The sequence below is a fragment of the Mastigoproctus giganteus genome, chromosome 9, assembly GCF_048544385.1.
Source record: "Mastigoproctus giganteus isolate SK-2022 chromosome 9, ASM4854438v1, whole genome shotgun sequence".
Taxonomy (NCBI): domain Eukaryota; kingdom Metazoa; phylum Arthropoda; class Arachnida; order Uropygi; family Thelyphonidae; genus Mastigoproctus; species Mastigoproctus giganteus.
In genome coordinates, this window is record NC_143583.1 from 67087792 (window position 1) to 67109793 (window position 22002).

A 22002-nucleotide genomic window follows, 5' to 3' on the forward strand; every position below is an offset into this window, starting at 1 on the left:
CACAGCCAGTTACCTTTTAGCTGTAGCTACTCTTATAAAATATTGATCACCACTGTCACACAATTTTCATAGTCGATTAGACCATTTAGGTACACCTGCAGCAGTGACTCACAGCAGTTCACAGTCACTCATACTTAACTTTGGAATATTCAAGAGAGCAAAAATGCCACTAATTACATTTTCATAACTCTCTCAAGCTCTGTACCTTTGTGATGGCAATGTTTATTAGCATATATTGCAGTTCTTAATATCCTGTTCCATCACTGACAGTAATGTATCTGCAGATACAAAGATTAAAATTGAAACAAATAGTTCTTCCACGAAAATTTCACAAGATTCAGTGTTATTTGGCATTAGTAAAGGCATATGATGCAAGAAAGCAAGCTTATACAGCATCAGCCAAGAAGAAAACTGTCCGATTTCACTTCTTTGTTCATTCCAAATACCTGTCAGCTCAGCCATAAATTTATTTAGGCTATCAACTTCCACAACAAAAGATGGAAGTCTGTTCCACCAATCAACTACCCGTTGGCTAACGGCAAACTTCTGCACATCTATCCTACAAGTGTCTTTCCTCAATTTGAATTTATACCATCGAAGATGATTATTCTGAGCAAGAAGAAGAATCCTGTCAGTATTGAGCATGTTCAAACCATTCAACACTTGCTACACCTCAATCAGATCAGCTTGCAGGTGCCTAGTCTCAAAACACTGAAATCTGCAAAATTTAAGCCTTTCTTCATAAGAGAAACCCTTTGTTCCATTCACTAATCTTGTTGTCCTTCTCTGTACTCGTTCCAGCAGTTCTACATCCTTCTTAAAATGAGGCCTCCAGACCTGTATACAGTACTCAAGGTATGGCTTCACCATTGCCTTATACAAGGGAATAATCACCTCCTTATCCCTGCTAGGAAAATTCCTATATATCATTGATAAGACACCATGAGCTGCTCTTGCAGACCGTCTGCACTGCTCAGAAAACTTCATAGCTGCCTGCACAATTACCCCCAGGTCCTTTTCATTCTCTACCACTGTAAGTGTAGTACCACAGAGTTGATAAGTTACTCTGGGGTTACTGCTTCCCATATGTAGTATGGGAAGCAGTTACATTTGTCAATGTTAAACTTCATTTGCCACCTCTCAGCCCATCTGTTCAACTTTTCTAGATCCTGTTGCAGCAGCATACTGTCATTAGTGTCATTAAAAACCCTGCCAACCTTTGTATCGTCTGCAAACTTGGACATTAAGCCTGATATACCATCATTAATATCATTTATAAATACAGAAAACAACAATGGACCAACACTGAACCCTGAGGGACTCCACTAATAACATTAGTCCACAAAGAGCAGTGCCCATTGATTACCACTCTGTCTTCTCCCACTCAACCATCCCTTTATCAATAACAACAAATTGCCCTAAATGTCGCACTACTCCAATTTGTGCAGCAGTCTTCCATGTGCAATAGTATCAAAAGCCTTTGTAAAATCCAAATATATGATATCAAAGTTATTTCCTGCATCCAGTTGCTTTGTGACCACATCACGGTATCCAATCAAATTGGTCAGACAAGACTTCCCCTTAACAAAACCATGCTGTGTCCAAGCTATAACTGAAGTCTTGTCTATATGATGCTGCAGTGCTTCTTTAACCAGTGCCTCCATTAATTTCCCTGGAACAGAAGTTAAACTAACAGGTCTATAATTACTTGAGTTGCTGTTTGATTATCCTTTGTGAATTGGATCACATTTGGACATCTCCAGTCCATGGGTACCTCCCCTGAGTCCAAGGAAGCACTCATGATTATGGCTTAGGGTTTGCTTACTTCCTTTTATGCCTCCTTTAATAAAACTGGATAGATCCCATCCACCCCAGGTGCCTTCCTTGTGTTTATCTTCAACAATTTCTCCTCCACTTTACTCTCAGTTATTACAAGATTATCTAGCTTACTGCCAGAGTTGAATACACCTCTGGCATTCCCCTCGCTGAATAACTCCTCATGTGTGAATGTCGATGCAAAATATTCATTTAGTTTGTTAGCTACCTGAGCAGGATCATCAACAGTTGAACCATCGATATCAAGTGGACCAATCTGATTCATCCCCTTCCTTCTAGAGTTTACATAAGTAAAGAATTCTTTGCTGTTTTTCTTTGCATCCTTTGCCAAAGATTTCTCATAATCTACCTTTGCCTGCCTAACCTCCTTTGTGACTTGGTTACTGACCAGCTTATATCTATCATAGGCTTCTGTGTCACGAGTTAATTTATATGTATCCCATGCATTTTTCTTCTCTGCCATGTGTCTCATTAGTTCATCTGACATTCATTTAGGCCTAAACCTTGAACAATATTTCTTAGTTGATATGTAAAGCCTAGTAGTTTCCAAGATAAGTTCTTTCAATGCTTCCCATTTTGAATTTGCTGTTGGTAACATCATCAGTTGGTCGGTCCCACTGTATGGAATTTAAATACTGTCTCAGACCATCGTAGTCGCCTTTATGAAAGTAATAACCTTTCCCTTTACCCCTGATGGTAGTTACCTCTTTGAGTAAATCCCACTTCAGCACACTGTGATCACTGCCACCTAGTGGTTCCTTTATCTGCAGATTCTTAATGCATGAAGAATCACTACTGATAATCAGATCAAGAGTATTACTCCATTAGGCTGCCTCCCGAATATGCTGATGTAGAAAACAATCATCCAATAAATCCACAAAAGCCTTGCTAGTGTGTGAATGACCAACTTACAAATTCCAGTCAATATCTGGGAAATTAAAATCCTCCATTATAAGACTCTCTGATTTACTGGCCCACTCTATTTCCCTGTACAGCTTCTTATTATACTCATCAGAGTCATTAGGCCTATAGCAACACTCCTACTCTCAATTTTGATCTCCCAATGCTTATGTCACACCAAACTGACTCGACACTGCACTGTACAGCGATGTCGACTGGCTTCACTTCCTTGGATTTTATGTATTTCTTAACTAATAGCATAGCCCCTCCTCCCGTCCTATCCTGTCTATCCTTTCTGTAGACATTGTACTCCCCAAATTCCAGTTCTGCATTCCTTATATCTATGGGACACCACGTCTCTGATATCCCAACAATATCTGCCTTTGATGTTTTGAGCAATACCTCAAATTCATCAAATTTATTTACCAAACTCCTAGCATTGGTGTACACGCAAGTATACATGCACCTGTTCCTATTCTTAGCTATCCTAACACAACCCATGTGTTTCCTTGTACCGCAATGACTCCCAGCAATCTCTGAAATCCCCTGCATCTTGTTTTCCATGCTGTTGCTCATTCCAATAGAAGCAGTGCAAGGAATTATTTTCACCTCTGCCAGCAGCTACTGCTAATCTATTAGTCTGTGTATCCCCCCCCAAGCTAGCAGTTTTCCGACCAACCTTACACTGCCTCGATAGCATTAGCAAATATTCTTGCACCCTTTCTATTTAAGCATATCCCATCCCTGTAGAAGCAGTCTCTCCTGTTAACAAGCACAGACCATGCTGAGAAAAATTCTATCCTTTGAGCCTTGCACAATCTCTCTCTCTCTCTCTCTCTCTCTCTCTCTCTCTCTCTCTCTCTCTCTCTCTCTCTCTCTCTCTCTCTCCAGGGCCGAATTGATCTAGAAAGCTCTCGTCATATACTCCCTCCTATTGTGTCTAGGCGGAATTGCAGACACTCTCTAATTCAACCCTAATTCACTGCTTTTTTTCAACAGTGACTTGTACTTGTTAAGTAATTCCGCCGGTCTCCTACTCTCTTAATATCATTAGTGACATGTACAACAATAACATCTTCTGTGCCCTTAATATGTTTTTATACATGTTTTAATACTAATATGTGTTTATACTTAATATGTTTATACTATGTTTTGTGGCCTTTATATGTTTATTTAAAATGCTTATACTAATTATGTGGCTGTTGATAAGTATTTTTTAAAATTCTTATTCATTAAGCACAATATACATCCAGTTCAATAACTGGAAGAGAACTTTCTATATTAGTTATCTGATTAGTATTTTCTTAAATTTGTGAAAAAATGCTAGTAAAAAAAGTTACAAATTTATTAGAGTTGTTGTTTTGGGGACTTCTGATGGGCCAAATGCTTTGGTCACAGTGAGATGGTTCATATAGTTCATCATGCATTATGCCTGTACCAGTCAACCATCCCTTTATCAATTTACAAATTGTGGATGCTGAAGCTGCTGTGTTACCTTATGAAGAAACCTATAGAGGAATTGAAAATAAAGATGAGCAGTTTTCAATCTTCAATTTCTTGACACCTCCACTGCACGAAGTTCCATTTTATCTACTTTCTCTACTATTAGCCCTTTCATCAAGAAATCACCCATATCCTCTCCAGGTATGTTAGGTCTCATACATGATCTTTTTTGAATTACTATTACATTAAACACTTACATTATTAATTTTCTAGCGCCTCCGTAGCCAGGTGGGAAGGAGCAGCAGTGCGTACCACACGCTTCTTGATTAGACCGGGGTTCGAGCCCGTCACCACCAAATATGGAGGGCGCGGAAAGGTCAGGGAATGACCACCGCATATTCCGGAGCAATATGGCCTTAGTTGCTAATGCTCCTAAAAACCAAACAACAACAACATTAATTTTCTATTATTTAAAAATTTAGATTTGTAAATGATTACATTATTTTCCAACTCACCTAAAATATGACCCTCTTTTTCTCATTAGTTTAAATATTTGCTGTTTGTGGTTTTGCAAACTGCAAGAGTTGCCAGCCACCACTGTCCATAATTAGGGAGGGGCACCTTTAGATAAAACTAAACATTGGGGGAGGAAAGTTTTCAAAACATTTCTCAGATCCCACTTATAACTACGAATCTGCCCATAGTTCTGCCTGTGGTTTAATGGAATTTTGCAAGTAGACAGGAGGAGGCCATTATCCTTCTCTATAAGACAATGGGGAGACCACACTTGTAATATTATATCCAAGTCTGGAGGCCATATCTAAAGAAAAATATACAGATCTTCACAAGGGGCAAAGAGGGATGGCTAGATTGGTGAGTAGCACTAAGCATCTTGCCTATATGGAATGCCTTAAAAAAGTGTTACCACTTTAATTAACCCTTTACTTATCACAGATTATTTGGTAGCAAAAGTTTGGGTAATTTTTAAAGAAGGCAATTTTAGGCTTTTTTTTTTTTGAAAAAAAGGCAGTTACATGTCATACATAACTGTCTCTGGTTGCAACCTTCTTGGGGTTAATGTGATATATGCATCGGTTTTCTTTTGTAAAGTTCAGATATATTTAGTTGTACAGTATATGTTTTGGTAGCATCACTCACATGTTTGATGTTACATCTGGTCAAGTCCTGTACTTACTATTTATGACCATTATGGCTGAAAACCCTGCTTTGCGTATTCAAAAAATTTGAAGACTCAAAGCCTCTCACCAATCTGCCTGTACCTCTTTGCCCCTTCTCTTGAAGATGAAAATGGAATCAACATTTTTAGAGCAATATTTGGTAATCTGGATATTCTTCTTTAATCTGAATCCACAAGTCAGAACTGTATTTTAAAACTTCAATTTTATATCCTCATCTGTAGAAAGTTAAATCAAGACCTGTAATTTTACTAGCAAATGTTTTGCACAAAAGTTGTATAAAAATGGGTTTCTGATCCAATTGTATAAGTCATAATTTTTTTGGAAAGAGTTGTTGTTTGGGAGAAGACAGATGAGAACAGATTATTTTCAGATATATCCAAAGGAAGAATTAAATTACTTCCTTCTAAAATTGTAACAAATGATTCAACATTGTGCTTTTCAATGCACTGTATCGACAAAGCAAGTTTTCTAATAAAACCCTGGACTTTATCATTGGCAATGAACAGAGTCATTGCCAGCCCATGAAGATGTTGGTTCAATTCAAACAACTTTGAAAATTTATCAGAAAGATATGCCAGTCTGAGACATTTTTCATTGGTAAGGCAATTTTAGCATCCTCAATTTTTGAATTTTTAAGAAAAGCATTGCTTCTTGACAAAAGCTTAAGCAATCTCATAACTATTTTGCCCCTGGAAAGTCAGCAAACCTCTGTGTGCAAAAGAAGTTGTCAACATTCACTTTTTAAGCAGAAAATAACTGGCTATTCAAGAGTCTTGATTTGGTCAAATTAACTACATTCATTGCTACATCTAATACAGGCAGTTTTCGCTTTACGAGTTTTTTTTCTCTCTCAAGAATCAAGTATCAACAAAATCGAAAATATGAACATTAATTACAAAAAATGAATATTAAACATTCATAAATACTGCATTCCAAACCACGTGCATAGCTGTACAATAGTGTACCCCCTTTATGATATTAATCAGTTCCAGAGATACTCTCCTATCATTAAAATATCGTAATGTGAACCCAATAACACATTGTTTTTTGGTAATTCGTTTCAAGATCTAGGAAGATGAAATTTTCGTTGTATAACTAAGCTATTTATCTCTCTAAAATGTCATTTTTAAAGTCACAAGCATGACCTTAAGGCTAAATAAAAGTTCGTGAGCATGGTTTGTAAATTGTATTAGTTACCAATTCAAATAAATTGCACTTAATTTAAGTGCACTTTCATCGTTATCATATGTTCTGTTATAAGAATCAATTTTGAATGCCTTTGTGACATTTTTCTAAATCACATTTCTGTAGGTCATGACGATAAAACAATAAAAACAATTTGTACTTTCCAGTTTATTAGGCTTTTCTGTTACTGCAAGCAATTATAAATGGGTAGTAAACTCGATCTTGCACTTGCAAAAATACTGACAGCTGGAATTGTGTGGTTTTTGCGTTACTATGGTGAAATGTTTCCACTTTACTGAAGGGTTCAATTGTATAAAAAACATAAATAAATTTTCAGAATCTTCTCATCATTCCTTTTTTTTTTAAGCTTCGTAAACTTGTTACTCCACATGAATCATGTTAGTTGCAATTTGTGTGTGCCGTTAAAAAAATGCTTATGCACACAATCGTGAAATTTATAATTAAAAGATAAAATTATCTTGGAAATGCCTCTTGAAACATTTCTGAAGAAGACGACTCCTTGTGCAACGAGTGCCGAGCCAATAATGAGTGATCAAGAAGTGCGCATTTAATCGATGAAGAATAAACAAAATAATTTCTCTATTATTATAATTTGCTTGATTTTACAGGCTACATTTTTATTTCTTTCGATAAATCAATCATTGTTTAAACAAACTGAAGTGACAACAGAACCATCTGGTTTTGAGAGAGGCAGGAGCACAGATGGGCAAAAGTTGCAGCCAATAGCTCTGGCAAGAAACTAGAATGATCGGCTGCCATTAGGGCAAGAAGCAAGTTTTCTACTCTTAGCCTGCTCAAAATCTAGAATGGACTGATTAATAACTGCTTTACAATTGTTGCGAACTTTGGTGTAGGCAGAAAATGAAACTGAAGAATTAGAAACAAGCCAATTACGATATGCAACATTCTTCTCTTGAACAGCCTTAGCACAGTTATTGGAAAACCAAGGTTTAGATAAAGGATGAGATTTTAAAGTGGAGTGTGGGATAAAGGATTTCATTCCTGTAAGAACAATTTCACTGACACGATCTGAGCAAACTTTGACATCAGAAGTTTTGAAACAGTAATCCAACCAAGGAAAAGAAGAAAAGAAGTCTTGCAGGTTATACCATTTTGCATTCTTGTAACGCCAAACAACACGAGGTTGGGAATAGCCATGAGATAAAGGTTCCATTGGAGAAGAGACAATCACCAAGTTGTGATCTGAAGTGCCTAAAGGACCTCTCACTTCGACCGTGTACTTAGAAGGGTTGTTTGTGAGAAAAAGATCAAGCATATTGGCTGTATGATTAGGATTGTCCGGTATTCTCGTAGGTAAATGGACAATCTGTGCTAGGTCATTAGTAATTGCAAAAGCCTCAGCATCTCGACCTGCTGGGTCAATGTGACTAGAAAACGGAAGCCAGTTGGAGTTGCGAACATTAAAATCACCAAGGAAAATTACCTCACTGTTAGGAAAGTTGGACTGGAGAAAGTCAAGTTGCAAAGAGAGGAAGTCAAAGAGCTCCAAGTGATTAGTGGAGTTGGGAGAACGGTAGAGACAACAGATGAATTTGACACAATGAGGTAGAGAGATTTTAAGCCAGAGAAGATCAAAGAGAGGAGATTCCAAATTGCCAAGTCTCTGACAGGGAATATCAGAACGGACATATGCACAAGTACCACCTTTGAGGCGAAAGGAATCATACAGCGAATAATTTGGGCATCTAAGATGAGCAGTAGTTGAATCAATCGATAACTGAGATTCTGTCAGAAAAAGTACATGGGGTTTGGCAGACTGCAAGTGGAAATGGACATCATTAAGATTAGAATTGAGACCATGTATATTTGTGAAATGAATTAGGAAGTGCTTGGGAGGTTTAGATCTTTTTGCAGATAAGCTTGCTCTATTAGTTTGACAATTCATGGTGTATTCAATAGTAAGAAAAAGTGGGTGGACATGCTGTATGAAGTAATGAAATTTTTGGATATGGCATACACGTGGTAAGAATATACCCAGATCCTTGACATAATGTGGCCTTGACAATGCTCCCCGCATACGCACTACTCGGACTCCCTCCAGTCACTATCTGGCAGAGTAGAGGTAGCAAGATTATACACTAGCTGATCTGGAAGCCTCCTAGAGAGTTACCAATAGGTTCGGTTTGGTGTACTGTTTCTTTTAGCATGAGGGTGAAAGTAACTGGGGGGAAGCATAGAAATTGACACTTGCATTTACAAATATTTAGACGAGACTGCCAGATCAGTGAACAGTACTGATCTTGAGATTACCTTTTACTCAGACAACTGCAGTGGACAACCAAAGAGTAAATCCACTGCTGCCATGAACATGCATGCTGTATCTACATTGAGTATTAAGTCCATCACTCACAAGTTCCCAATTACAGGACATATACAAAATGAAAGGGATAACATGCATTCCATAATAGAAAAATCCATAAAGAAAGCATTAAAACAGGACCAATTTATATTCCTTGGCAGTATGTTATATTAATACAAGCAGTGAAGAAACAAGAGAACCCATATAGGTGCCTCCGTAGCCAGGTGGGAAGGAGCAGCAGTGCATAGCACACGCTTCTTGATTAGACCGGGGTTCGAGGCCGTCACCACCAAATACGGAGGATGCGGAAAGGTCAGGGAATGACCATCGCATATTCCCGGAGCAATATGGCCTTAGTTGCTAATGCTCCTAAAAACCAAATAACAAACAAACAACCCATATAGAGTAACTGAAACGACCCATGGTGATTTCATCAATTTTAAAAACATTTGTCAGCATTATGGGAACAACTCAAAGATGAAATATAGTGAAAATGTAAAGTTAGGCTAAATCAAGATACTGAAGATTGAAAAATGTAGTACTAGTGCATTCTTCATAAAAACATTGTACCAGAAGGAGGATTATAAAAAAATTCTGACTAACAAGAGACGTATCGCAGGGTAAAACTATTGAAATCAAATCAGCGTAAACCAAGAAGATACAAGTTTCAGATAAAAAAAAAATCATATCCCTAATAGCTACACACGGTTTTGTTTCAAACATTCAAACTTTAAACCTTATTTTGATTAATAAGAGAATTATAGTATTGTTTTAATTAAAATTAAATTTTTTGTTTGTTTTTGTTATATTGTTTATTTCAAAATATATTTTCATTAATTAATGAAATATGCTATTTTTATCTAAACTCTTTCAAAATGTTAATTTGGCTATGGTAAAGAAAGCCAACATGAGAACTGTCAGCTAACTTATGCAGAAAATTAGTTTCCCGACACAGCACTCTAGCGCTGCTCGCTTGGTAAACAGACGGTAGGTGTTATTGGTCTGGAGCAAAAATCGAGAAGGATATATTGATTGGCAGGTAGGCGTGGCAAACAATGAAATGATTGGTGGTGGGCGCAACAGATGACAAGCTACTGTGTAGTCATTGGTTGGCATTATGATGTGTATTTACCAGTAAAGAATGGTGCATAATAGTTTTGTAATGAACGGTTTGTTTTTGTTTGTTTGTTATTTGGTTTTTAGGAGCATTAGCAACTAAGGCCATATTGCTCCGGGGATATGCGGTGGTCATTCCTTGACCTTTCCGTATCCTCCGTATTTGGTGGTCACGGGCTCGAACCCCGGTCTAATCAAGAAGCGTGTGCTACGCACTGCTGCTCCTGCCCACTTGGCTACGGAGGCGCTGTAATGAACGGTGAACAGGTAATAGTAGCGATGAATCTTAAAGATGGAAGAAATTTGTAAGGAAAATAAAACGTTGCTTGATTTTTTGATGAAAACTAAACTGATAAGACCGAAATTGTACTGTTTTAAGTGCAATGATTATTTTCAACTAATTGAATCACGAACAGAGTCATGTGGAAAGTTGTGGCATTGTAAAAAGTTTTCTTTGTGAGTTTCTTTATTGAAACAGTTTTATGGAAAATACAAAACTTTCATTGAAAAAGATAATGTACATTATATACTTTTGGTCAATGTGCACCCCAGTAACTACGACAGCATTCCATCTGGCGATTTCAAAAGTGACAGCAATTAAGTATTATAAGAAACTAAGAGATATTTGTGAATTGCAGTTGATAAAAAAACCCATTAAGTTGGGTGGATTGGGGAAAATTGTAGAAGCAGACAAAACTGTATTTGTAAAACCAAAACATCACAGAGAATGAAATTTAACTGCTAAGAAGAAATGGGTGTTTGGTGTGTTCAAAAGAGAATCTAAATTCGTCTTCATGAAACTGATAAAAAATCGGAAAGCAAAAACTCTTTTGCGCATTATTAGAGAAGTAGTGAAGTAATATACTATCATCATAACAGATGAATGCTGTGCAAATAGCCATATTACGGCCTTAGAAAAAAAGAATTACAAACATTTAACAGTGAAACACAAGGAACATTTTAAAGAACCACATACGAATAATATCGAAGCTCGATGGAAGAAACTAAAAAGTGTAACTAAAAGAATAAATGACAGCTGTAAACATATGTTGATGGGCCACATCAATGAATATATGCGGCATCAAATTTATGGGAAAAATCATTAATATATACTTTTCACAATATCGTTACTCAAATTGCGAATAGCTATTCAGGTCCAACTGTATGATTTGTACTCATGAATTTTTTTTCTGAAAAAGTTTCATTCCATTCATTTTTATGTTTTTTTTCCTTGTTTTTTTTCCTTGTTTTTTTTTCTCATTATTAAAAGCAGATTTTTGGAGTTGAGTGTTTTTACTGTATTATTGATTTAGGTTTGGTTACGAAAAAAAGAAAATGGTTTCTTTATTTTTCGTTGTATTTCATAACCTGAGCTTAAATGGTAGGTTAGGAAATAAAAGAAAAGGTTTTCTTATATTTCGCGACCTAAACTTAAACGTTAGGTTGAGAAATAATAGAGAGAGAAAGAATGATTCTTTATATATATATATATATATATATATAAATAAAGAATGTGTGTGTGTGTACACACACACAATAGCTATTAAGCTGTTGAATAGCTATTAAGGTGCTGATTGACATTATGATACGTGTGTATCCACACGAGTGTCATTAAAAATAAAAGTACATTAATATAAAATTTATATTTTGTTAATAAAAAACTTATACGCTAGTCCACCCATGATTCTAAAGAAAAAAAAAGGTTAGGTTACCCCCTTTCGGGAGGGATTTAAGCTCCCAAGATAACCTGACTAGAGGTCAGGTTATCTTGGGAGCTTGAACCATTAGGGCATATTATTGAACAAGAAAATAAAAATACAGTCATCAAAAAAATTTATTTTTTTATGAATGTATTTCTAAATATGACTGTGATTCTGAAGAAAAAAGGTTAGGTTACCCCTCCACTTCGGGAGGGGTTCAAGCCCCATGGGATTCAAGTCAAGGTAATCTGACCTTTTTTTTTTCACCATTACGAAGTAATGGTTAAAAAAAGGTTAGGACAAATTACCATTAGTGCTATTAAAGTGATACTAAACCGATGTTATTATGTGTTGTGTTTGTGTACCAATCAGCACATCATTTGCCACGCCTACTTGTCAATCAATGTATCATTCTCAACTTTGCTCCAGACTGATAACACTTACCGTCTGTTTACCGAGTGAACAGCGCTAGAGTGCTGTATCAGGAAACTAATTTTCCGCGTAAGTTATCCGACATTTCTCATTGTTCTCGTGTTGGCTTTCTTCACCTTCGCCATTAATTTTTCTGTCCTTTCCTATATTAAAAGTGCCACAACTGAAAAAAACATAAATAAATAACAAATAAGAAAAGTGACACAACTCAAAGTCATTGTCATGATATGGCCTCTATGGTAGTCATGGTAACACAAATTTTAAAATAATAATTATAAAATCTCTTTGAAAGGTTTATTGCACATTATCAGGCTGGTATGTTTTTTTCTAATCTATTACTAATGCCCATGATTGAGATGAAAACATATCTGGTTTCTTTGTTTTGTTTTTCTGAAAAATCATGTTTTTTTGAGTTGTATCACTTTTCCATACATCGTGCGATGTGTGATAGATCAGCTTTACATATTATGCATTTATTATATCAATAAAATTTGTCACTGTTTTGGACAACCTAAAAAGAGCTGGTGAACCACCAATGGTCTGCACACCACAGATTGAGAACCATTGGCTTAGAAGATGTGATTTGCAGAGCTTAGCATCTACTCACCTTAAGAGAGCTTTTTATTGAAATGTATAAGTTCCTGAGGGGATCAATAAAATGACCGAGGAAGGTGATGAAGGAAGGTGAAGGTGACCGAGGTAATTAACAAGATTCTCAGTAGACAACAACCAGAGGGAATAACTATAAAATCATAGGGAAAAACAGTACACCAGGTCTTATGAAGTTTATTTTTGGGCAGTACATTCAGGAATGTTGAAATAAGTTGTTTGCAAGGGTAGCCACGGCAGAGTTTGGAAAAATACAAGGAGGAACTGCCAGAAATTTTTTTGATGAAGGGAATAACAAAATTTGTTTTATAGTTGTAGCAGTAATGGCAAATGATGCAAGAAAGCAAGCTTATATAGCAACAAAAAAAAAAAAAAAAAAACTACACAGTTCATCCATCCATACCCTCCAAGAATTTGTCTAGTTCTTAATTGAATTTACTCAACCCATCCATTCCACAACAACAAATGGAAGCCTATTCCAACAATCAACCACCCTCTGGATGAAGGCAAACTTCCACACATCTATCCTGCATGCAACCATCCTTCCTCAACTTGAATGTATGCCTCCCCCTCATGTGTGTATTAGCATTAGCAATGGCACATGATGCAAGAAAGCAAGCTTATATAACATCAGCCAAAAAGGAAAAAAAAAAAAAACACACACACCCTTCTCATTCCACCCATCCACTTGTTCCAAATGTTTGTCTAGTTCTGTCTTAAATCTATTTAAGCTATCAACTTCTACAATGACAAATGAAAGTTTGTTCCAGCAATCAACAACCCGCTGGCTAAAGGCAAACTTCTGCACATCTATCCTACAATTGTCACAGTAGTGTAGCCACAGTAAACGGAAGAATGCCATTAATTCAGCTTAATCAATCCATGCAAGGCTTTAAACAACTCAATCAGATCTCCCTGCATGTGCCTAATCTTGAGATGCTATATTTTGCAAAACTGATGCCTTTCTAGGTAAGGGCACCCTTTTGTTCCTTTCACCAGTCTGGTTGCCATTCTCTGCACCCGATCCAGATCTGCATCCTTCCTAAAGTGAGACCTCCAGACATGTATACAGTACTCAAGATGTGGCCTAACCATGGCCTTATACAAAGGGATAATCTCCTTCTTAACCCTGATAGCAAAGTTTCTGTATATCATTAACAAAACCCTGTGAGCTGTCCTGGCAACATGTTGGCAATTCTCAGAGAATTTCATGGCTGACTTCACAATTACTCCAGGTCTTTTTCATTCTCCACTACCTTCAGTGTAATACCAGACAGTTGAAAAGTTACTCTAGGGTTACTACCACTCATATGCAACACCTTGCATTTGTCAATGTTAAACTTCAAATGCCATTTCTCAGCCCATCGACCAAATTTTCCAAGATCTTGTTGCAGTTGCTCACCCTGATTATTGTCGTTAACCACGCTGCCAACCTTTGTATCATCTTCAAACTTAAACATTAAGCCTGATATACCTTCATCAATATCACTGATAAATACTGAAAACAACAATGGACCCAGCACCTAACCCTGGGGAACTCCACTAATAACATTAGTCCATGAAGAGCAGTGCCCATTGATAACCACTTTCTGTCTTCTTCCACTTCTCTTAGCCATCTCTTTATCCATAGCAGTAACTTACCCTTAATGCTGCATTGCTTCAGTTTGCACAGCAGTCTTTTATGTGCAACGGTATCAAAAGCCTGCCTGAAATCCAAGTATATGATGTCAAAATTAAGTTTTGCATCCAATTCCTTTGTCATTGCTTCATAGTAACCCATCAGATTGGTTATGCAAGACCACCCCTTAACAAATCCATGCTGTGACCAAAGTGTAATTACATTCCTATCCAAATGATCTTGCATTACTTCTTTAATCAGTGATTCCATTTTTTTCCCTGGAACAAATGTTAAGCTACCACGTTTGTAACTATTCATTTTGCTTTCTGATTGCCCTTTATGAATTGGGGATATATTTGCCCTTCTCCAGGAAAGCTTTCTCAGTGTAAATTGGTATATGATTGATTTATATTGAAAATGAAATACATTAAATAAGGATAATGAAAATACATATAGTAAATACAAGATATCAATATCTGATTAAATTATAATATCCATTTCTTACTTTCCTGCAATGTTTTCAAGAACACTACTTTTTCCAGCACTCTGACAACCAACTACAACAATTTGAGGTAAACTAGTATCAATCTGTGTCTGACCAGATGCTAAAAGACAGTCCTGGAGTTTATTCACAACAGCAATCAAATTTCCCATTGCAATGTTCTCGTTATGAGCTGACATTGTTGAAAGAGACATCCTTGAAACCTTAAGAATGAAATATTATATCATTAATGATGCAATTTAAATTTTCATGAAAAGAAACAAATGTATAAGCAAAATATATTTATATCAAAATATATTTATATTTGACCTACCATAACTTGTTTTTTAATGGCAAACCCATTAATGACGGATACATATAGTATTTAGTATTGTGCTTGAGGTCTCCGTAGCTGAGTGGTCAGGAGCGGGAATGCAGTAGCACACACTCTTTGAGTAGACCGGGGTTCAAGCCCCTGACTGCTGAATACGGTCGATCTGCCAACCCGCACTGGACCAGCATGGCAGATTATGGTCCATTTCCCTCAGCATGAATTGTTGAGGAGGCTTCCATCCTGCAGTGGGTTGATAATGGCTGCACTTTACTTTACTTTACTGGGTTGAAAGTTGAGAAAAAAGAAGAACACACTTGTTGACATTGCACTTGAATTCCTGTAGATTGTAATTTTAAGGGAATATATGCGAGGAAGATTGTTCTAGAAAACAGACGAGATTAAAGAGGAAGCAAAGTTGGACAGTAGATGAATGTTCACTGAATGTGGCATATATTCGGACTGGATTGGAAGAAATATGCAGAATTACAAAAGCCAATTCAGAAGCACAGTGCCCGTGGAAGTATCTACAGAAATGGTATGCAGCAGAAACAGAACGTGAACAGGCAGTGAACAGAATATGTAAGAGATGGATCATTAATTAATCTGACTGCCCTCTTTTGAATGGAGTCTAGAAGCCTAAGTGGTTTTCGGAACACCACCAGATGTGGGAGGAGTATCTCATAGCAGGGTAGATTCAAGATTTGTATGAGTGAATAGTTGCTTAGAACAAAAGCAATGTCAAGAGCAAAAGAGAAAACCCAGTTTTTTAGATGCAGAGGAAGCAATATTTGTGATGTGCATATGCCAGGAGAGATAAGTCAGGGTAACCCCTAAAGAGATATCTGATCTTGTCTAGAAATCTGAGTGTGATCAGATATCTCGACAAGATCAGATAACAGCAAAAATGTATGTTCAAGTATGCATTTTCTAATTATTCTGGAGAAAAACAATCAGGTGTTGACCTTGATCATAGAACACATCACTGAATTTGTTTGAATTTCCCACATGTGTGCTCCGCCACTGGCTAAAGCGAATTAAGTTACATGGAGCAGGGAGTGACGTGGAAAGCCCCATCACTCCTGAGCATGATACAGGGGAAAAAAAATAGCACACAACTGTTTCTTGGCATAAGAAACATAACCAAAAGAATTATTGCAACAAATTGTTGCAATTTGAAAAACAAAAAGATCATACTTCCTTTCTTCAATGTGTATTGCATCTACTAACACAAAAAAAAAGAAAAATCAAGGAAATTCATCTATCAGAAGCCACGCTGGAAATGGAAAAAAAGGGTGTAAAACTGATAACACTGCAATGCTCATTTAATAAAAGAAAAGTTTGCTTTATTGTAATTGTTTTTAGGGAACAATATTGGTACAGCACGTTTTCTGGACGTACTGTATATTTTTTATTCTAACGAAATTTCCAGAAAATATTTCCATTGATAACTGCGTTATAAACTTCAAAAACTGGCATCAAAGGAACTTTGCATGAAAATTCGTAAAATCAAACCATAGCAGTGGCATAACTAGGATTTTTTGTCGGACATTCCCAAAAAAAGGTGCCAGTTGCCTAATACTAATCTAATGGTTATTTATGGTTTTAAATAAGAGGTGCCTGAATATATGTTTGTATTACAAAAATATTATGTTAAACATGTAATTAATAACAACAAACTATTTTATAAATGATTATTTTATTAATATATTTAGTATGTTTGTTTTTTTTATTCGTTACATATATATATATGTTCTATAAAATATAAGCAGTTGAAATTACGAAAATAAACATGTGAAACAAAATGAACTGCAAAAATAATACATAGACAATGAATTATAGATATAAAAGTTAATATTTTTAAAAACATTGAATAAACACTTAAGTTATACAATGTATATCGTGGTATTACTTTTCTAATAATGCCCCACAATACCAGATTTTCAGTATCAGTGGAGTACAATGTACCTGCTGATCTTATCCTGGCTATGCCACTGAACAGTAGTAATACTTTATTGCACGGAAAGTAATCCATTACAGTGTGGGTAGTAGAAAACGTTTTCTGCTTCAAATGGTTGGAAGGTACTTGTCAACATTCCATCTGGAAATAATGTCAAGTGGCATGAAGATGGTAACAATAGGTGTTTCATTCTGAAAAGTCCCTTCTGGTAAAATCAAACAAGAAGTTACCCTTTATGCTACTGTAAGTCAGGGTCGGCACTAGAGGTGTGCAAGTGAGGCACTTGCAACAGGTGCCATGCCGTTAATAAAATATGCTTTATATTTAACATTCAATATCAAATTTCTTTCTACCCCAAATAAAAAATATCTTTTATTTATTGTACTGTTAGGTTTTCACTATCTACAATTATACAAATATACCACTGCGATAGGTACAGTCAGTGCTTTTTTGGGAGGTATGGCATATGGACACCTTTATTAACAGTGACGTGTGACATTTGGATGCAGTACAGTTCGAAAGTTGTAATATTCAGTAATTTTTTTTTACATTTTTATCTACTATTCAAATAAGCTTATAGTTATTTAACCAAATTTGCAATTTTCACTGTTTATTGTTAAGATATTTGCGGTATAAAACTTTTTAACCATTTTTAGAATTTTAAATTACTCAATTGGATCGCTGTTTAACGAACTCTTTCATGGCTACTTTTTCTATTTAGTGAATATTTTTGAATTCCCCTTGGTAAGTACTTTTAAAATGGTTTCCATTGAGCGAAGAAAATTTTCATATAACAAAAGAATTAGGAGAGACTTATGGCTATGCACTGTTTGCATTTCTGGCCTTCAGGCAATATAGACAATTAGTACTGCTGCTGCTAAGCACAAATTAAGAAAGCTAAAGGGATTACCATTCTACAACTTAGTGGTACTTATAAAACTTACCTGACCTCCTATCCAACATACCAAGAAGTTGCACTGGTGAACAGTGAGCAGATCAAGGGGTATTCCCAAATTCTCTAACAGGGTGCTTACGATGGTGCCCTGTTACAGAATCAGGAACGAGCAATTTAGAGAATTAGGAGAGAGAAAGTATCTGTTGAAAAGCAGTCGTAGGTTTTACTAGTGGAGGTGTCCAGCTTTAATGATCTCACAATTACTTCAATGCCACAAGGTGGAATTCGAAAATTTTTCCATACTGCAAACATAATGAACACTTTCTCAAACAATACTTGAAGACTTCATGTGTGAAATGAAAAAAAAAGGAATGAACTGTCCTCATAACAGTATGCAATGTGAATGGAGAACTTTATTATTAGTAAAGATCTGTGCACATTGATATTGTCTCTTTAGTATTCAAACAAAAAACTTTTATTTGTTAAAACGGTGTCTTTAATAAAGATTTTCAAATAATTTTAACCGGAATAATAAGAATATTACAATTACAGCTTGGAAATAACATTTACATTATAATTTTCAGACTTAGGTATTTATTTATTTTCAAACTTTAACCACAGTCTAGAAATTTCATTTAACTTTAACTTTTAATTTCTCCTTAGAATTTAAAAATTCATCTCATTGAAATTAATTTCAAAAGTTTATAATTTCACATAATATTCCCGTTTAGGGCACTTTTTTTTTCTTTTTTTTTTTATGAAAACCCCAAACAGGAGAGGTGTTAGAACCTATAGTACTTAGAACTGTGCTTGGGTTGGAGGTTGAGAAGACGAAAGAAGATATTTGTCGACATCAGACTTGAACTTCTATAGACTGTAATTTTCTGGAAATACGTATGAAGGAAGGTTGTTCCAGAAAACGGCAGTTGAATGAATAAACGAGGAAGATGAAAAGTTGGTTCTGTGAGTTTGAAGTTGGATAGTAAATGGATGTTGGCTGGTGGCAGCACGTGTTCGGACTGTTTTGAGAGAGCGGGAATTATAGAAGCCAATTCAGAAGAACAGTGCCCGTGGAAGTATCTGTAGAAGAGGCATGCAGCAGAAACAGTACGTCTATGAGACAGCGAGTGGAGACACTCTGTTAGAGATGAATCATTAATTAACCTAACTGCCCTCTTCTGAATGGAATCAAGAAGCCTGAGAGAGGTTTTGGGGGCACCACCCCAGATGTGGGAACAATATTCCATGGCAGGGCGGACTTACGATTTATACAGAGGGATGTATATAAATTTCATTTTCTTATCTACTTGGTGGTTTTTTTTTTTTTTTTTTTTTCTATGCAGCAAAATACTATGGCAAACACTATTATAATGCAGAGCTTTAGAGCAGATTCCATCTAATTTATAAGAATGGAACCTATTGGATCCCAGCTGCAAGACTTCTATATATAGAAAAAGAGTCACTTATGCATGCTTTATACTGGTGAAGCATCCCTATGCTATTTTGATTGGTTGTTATGCAGAAGTTGTTATTAGTCGCAATTAGAAGAATGGTGTTTTTTCACAGACAATCAAGTAAAAGTTTGAAATGCCCTTCACAGTAGAAATACACACTCATTGATTCTTGCTACACATCCTGTTAATATTAAAGATGAATGTGGAAATTTGAAGCATGTGTTACTGAGGGTTGAGTACGACCCAGTAGCATACCTAAGGGGGTGTGAGGGAGCATTTGCTCCCCCTGCAACATTTTTGCCTTAAATGGCACCTATGGAAGGGTGCACAATTTCTTGACAGGGAAATAGACTATATTACAAACAGACAGTAAAAGTGCCTATTTTGTCACCTTTGCTCCCCGCCCCTCAAAGAAAAACTTGTGCACTACACTGGTATGACCAGTATAAATGGAATGTCTGTAGGGAAATTCAAGATACTGGGGTTCCTTTTGGGTTTGCAAGGTGGTTTCATTAAGTTCCCTCACTTTCTCTTTCCCTGGCAAAGCAGGTAATAGATCAACACTATAGGAAAAGAGAATGGCATTCCAGAATTGTGTTGTGGCCTGGTGCACAAAATGTAGTAAAAATCCCATGGTTCTAAGTTTTTCTTTCACCATTCCATATCAAGCTGGAACTGACCAGAAAAAAATCCTTTTTCCAAAACCGCTTGATGCAAAAGTGAAAGATGGCATATTTATTGGTTCACAAGTTATGCTCATGTTAGCTTCATAAAACTTAGAAGAAAAAGTGAATGATGCTAAGTGAAATGCCTGGCAGCTGTTTCACCTTATAATGAATGGTTAAAATAACAGTGAAAATTGCAAAGATCTAGTTGACAAATTGACTGAATATTATGGAAAAATGGAATGCAGAATGTCAATCAACTACCTTTATTTGCACTCTCACCTTGATTTTTTCAGATGAAATCTGGCTTATGTTAGTGAAGAGCATGGGGAGAGACTCAGTAGCAAAATTACTGTATTGCCAAATCCGTTGCCATACGAGGTTTTGATTTGGATTTGTTATTAAAGAGCAAAGAGGGGCCCCTTTTGTGAATCTTGTGCTGCTGAAAAGACAGCACCAGGGTATACAGTCAACAAAGAAGAGATTGGCATTAGAAGTAGTAGAGGCATATGATGAAAGAAAGCAAGCTTATGCAGCATCAGCCAAAAAAAAAAATAATAAAAACTTCCACTTCACCCCTCCGTTTGTTCGAAATACCTGTCCAGCTGAGCCTTAAATTTCTTTAGGCTATCAACTTTCACAACAAGGGATGGAAGTCTGTTCCAACAATCAACTACCCGCTAGCTAAAGGCAAATTTCTGAACATCTACCTACATCTGTCTTTCCTCAATTTAAATTTATGCCGTATTAGGTAATTATTCTGAGCAAGAGGAAGAATCCGATGGCATTCAGCATGCTCAAACCATTCAAGGCTTTATACACCTCTATACACCTCACAGTGCCTAGTCTCCAGACACTGTAATTTGCAAAATTTAAGCCTTTCTTCGCAAGAGCAACCCTTTGTTCCATTCACTAACCTTGTTTCCCTTCTCTGTACTTGTTCCAACAATTCTACATCCTTCTTGAAATGAGGCCTCCAGACCTGTATACAGTATTCAAGGTGTGGCCTGACCATTGCCTTATACAAGGGAATAATCATCTCCTTAGCCCTGCTAGAAAAATTCCTGTATATCATTGATAAGACATTACGAGCTACTCTTGCAGCCCGCCTGCACTGCTCAGAGAACTTCATATCTGCCTGCACAATTACCCCCAGGTCCTTTTCATTCTCTACCACTGTAAGTGTAGTACCACAGAGTTGATACATTGCTCTGGGTTTGCTGTTTCCCATATGTAGTACTTTACATTTGTCAATGTTAAACTTCATTTGCCACATCTCAGCCCATCTGCTCAACCTTTCCAGATCCTGTTGCAGCAGCATAGCGTCAATATTGTCCTTAACAACCCTGCCAACTTTTGTATCATCTGCAAACTTGGACATTAAGCTTAATATACCATCATCAATATCATTTATAAATACAGAAAACAATAATGGACCCAACACTGAACCCTGAGAGACTCCAATAATAACATTAGTCCATGATGAGCAGTGTCCATTGATTACCACTCTCTGTTTTCTCCCCCTCAACCACCCCTTTATCCATAGCAGCAATTTGCCTCCAATGCCACACTGCTCCAAATTGTGCACCAGTCTTCCATGTGCAAGAGTATCAAAAGCCTTTCTAAGATACAAGTATATAATATCAAAGTTATTCCCTGCATCCAGTTCTTTTGTGACTGCATCATAGTATCCAAATCAAATTGGTCAGGCAAGAATTCCCCTTAACAAAACCATGCTGTGTCCAAGCTATAACTGAAGCCTTGTCTAGATGATCCTGCAGTGCTTCTTTAACCAGTGCCTCCATTAATTTTCCTGGAACAGAAGTTAAACTCACAG

The 22002-nt window shown here is 36.5% G+C and overlaps 1 protein-coding gene across 1 annotated transcript in view; it reads right to left on the bottom strand.

The window, feature by feature from the left end:
- Window positions 1-22002, bottom strand: part of LOC150080329 (dynamin-1-like) — a 265277-nt gene that overhangs the window by 237687 nt on the left and 5588 nt on the right. Inside the window, exon 2 of the mRNA XM_090380686.1 lies at window positions 14885-15084. Within this exon, the coding sequence (XP_090236812.1) occupies window positions 14885-15075 (191 nt within the window). The 5' untranslated portion in view covers window positions 15076-15084. The remainder of the gene's footprint in view (window positions 1-14884; window positions 15085-22002) is intronic.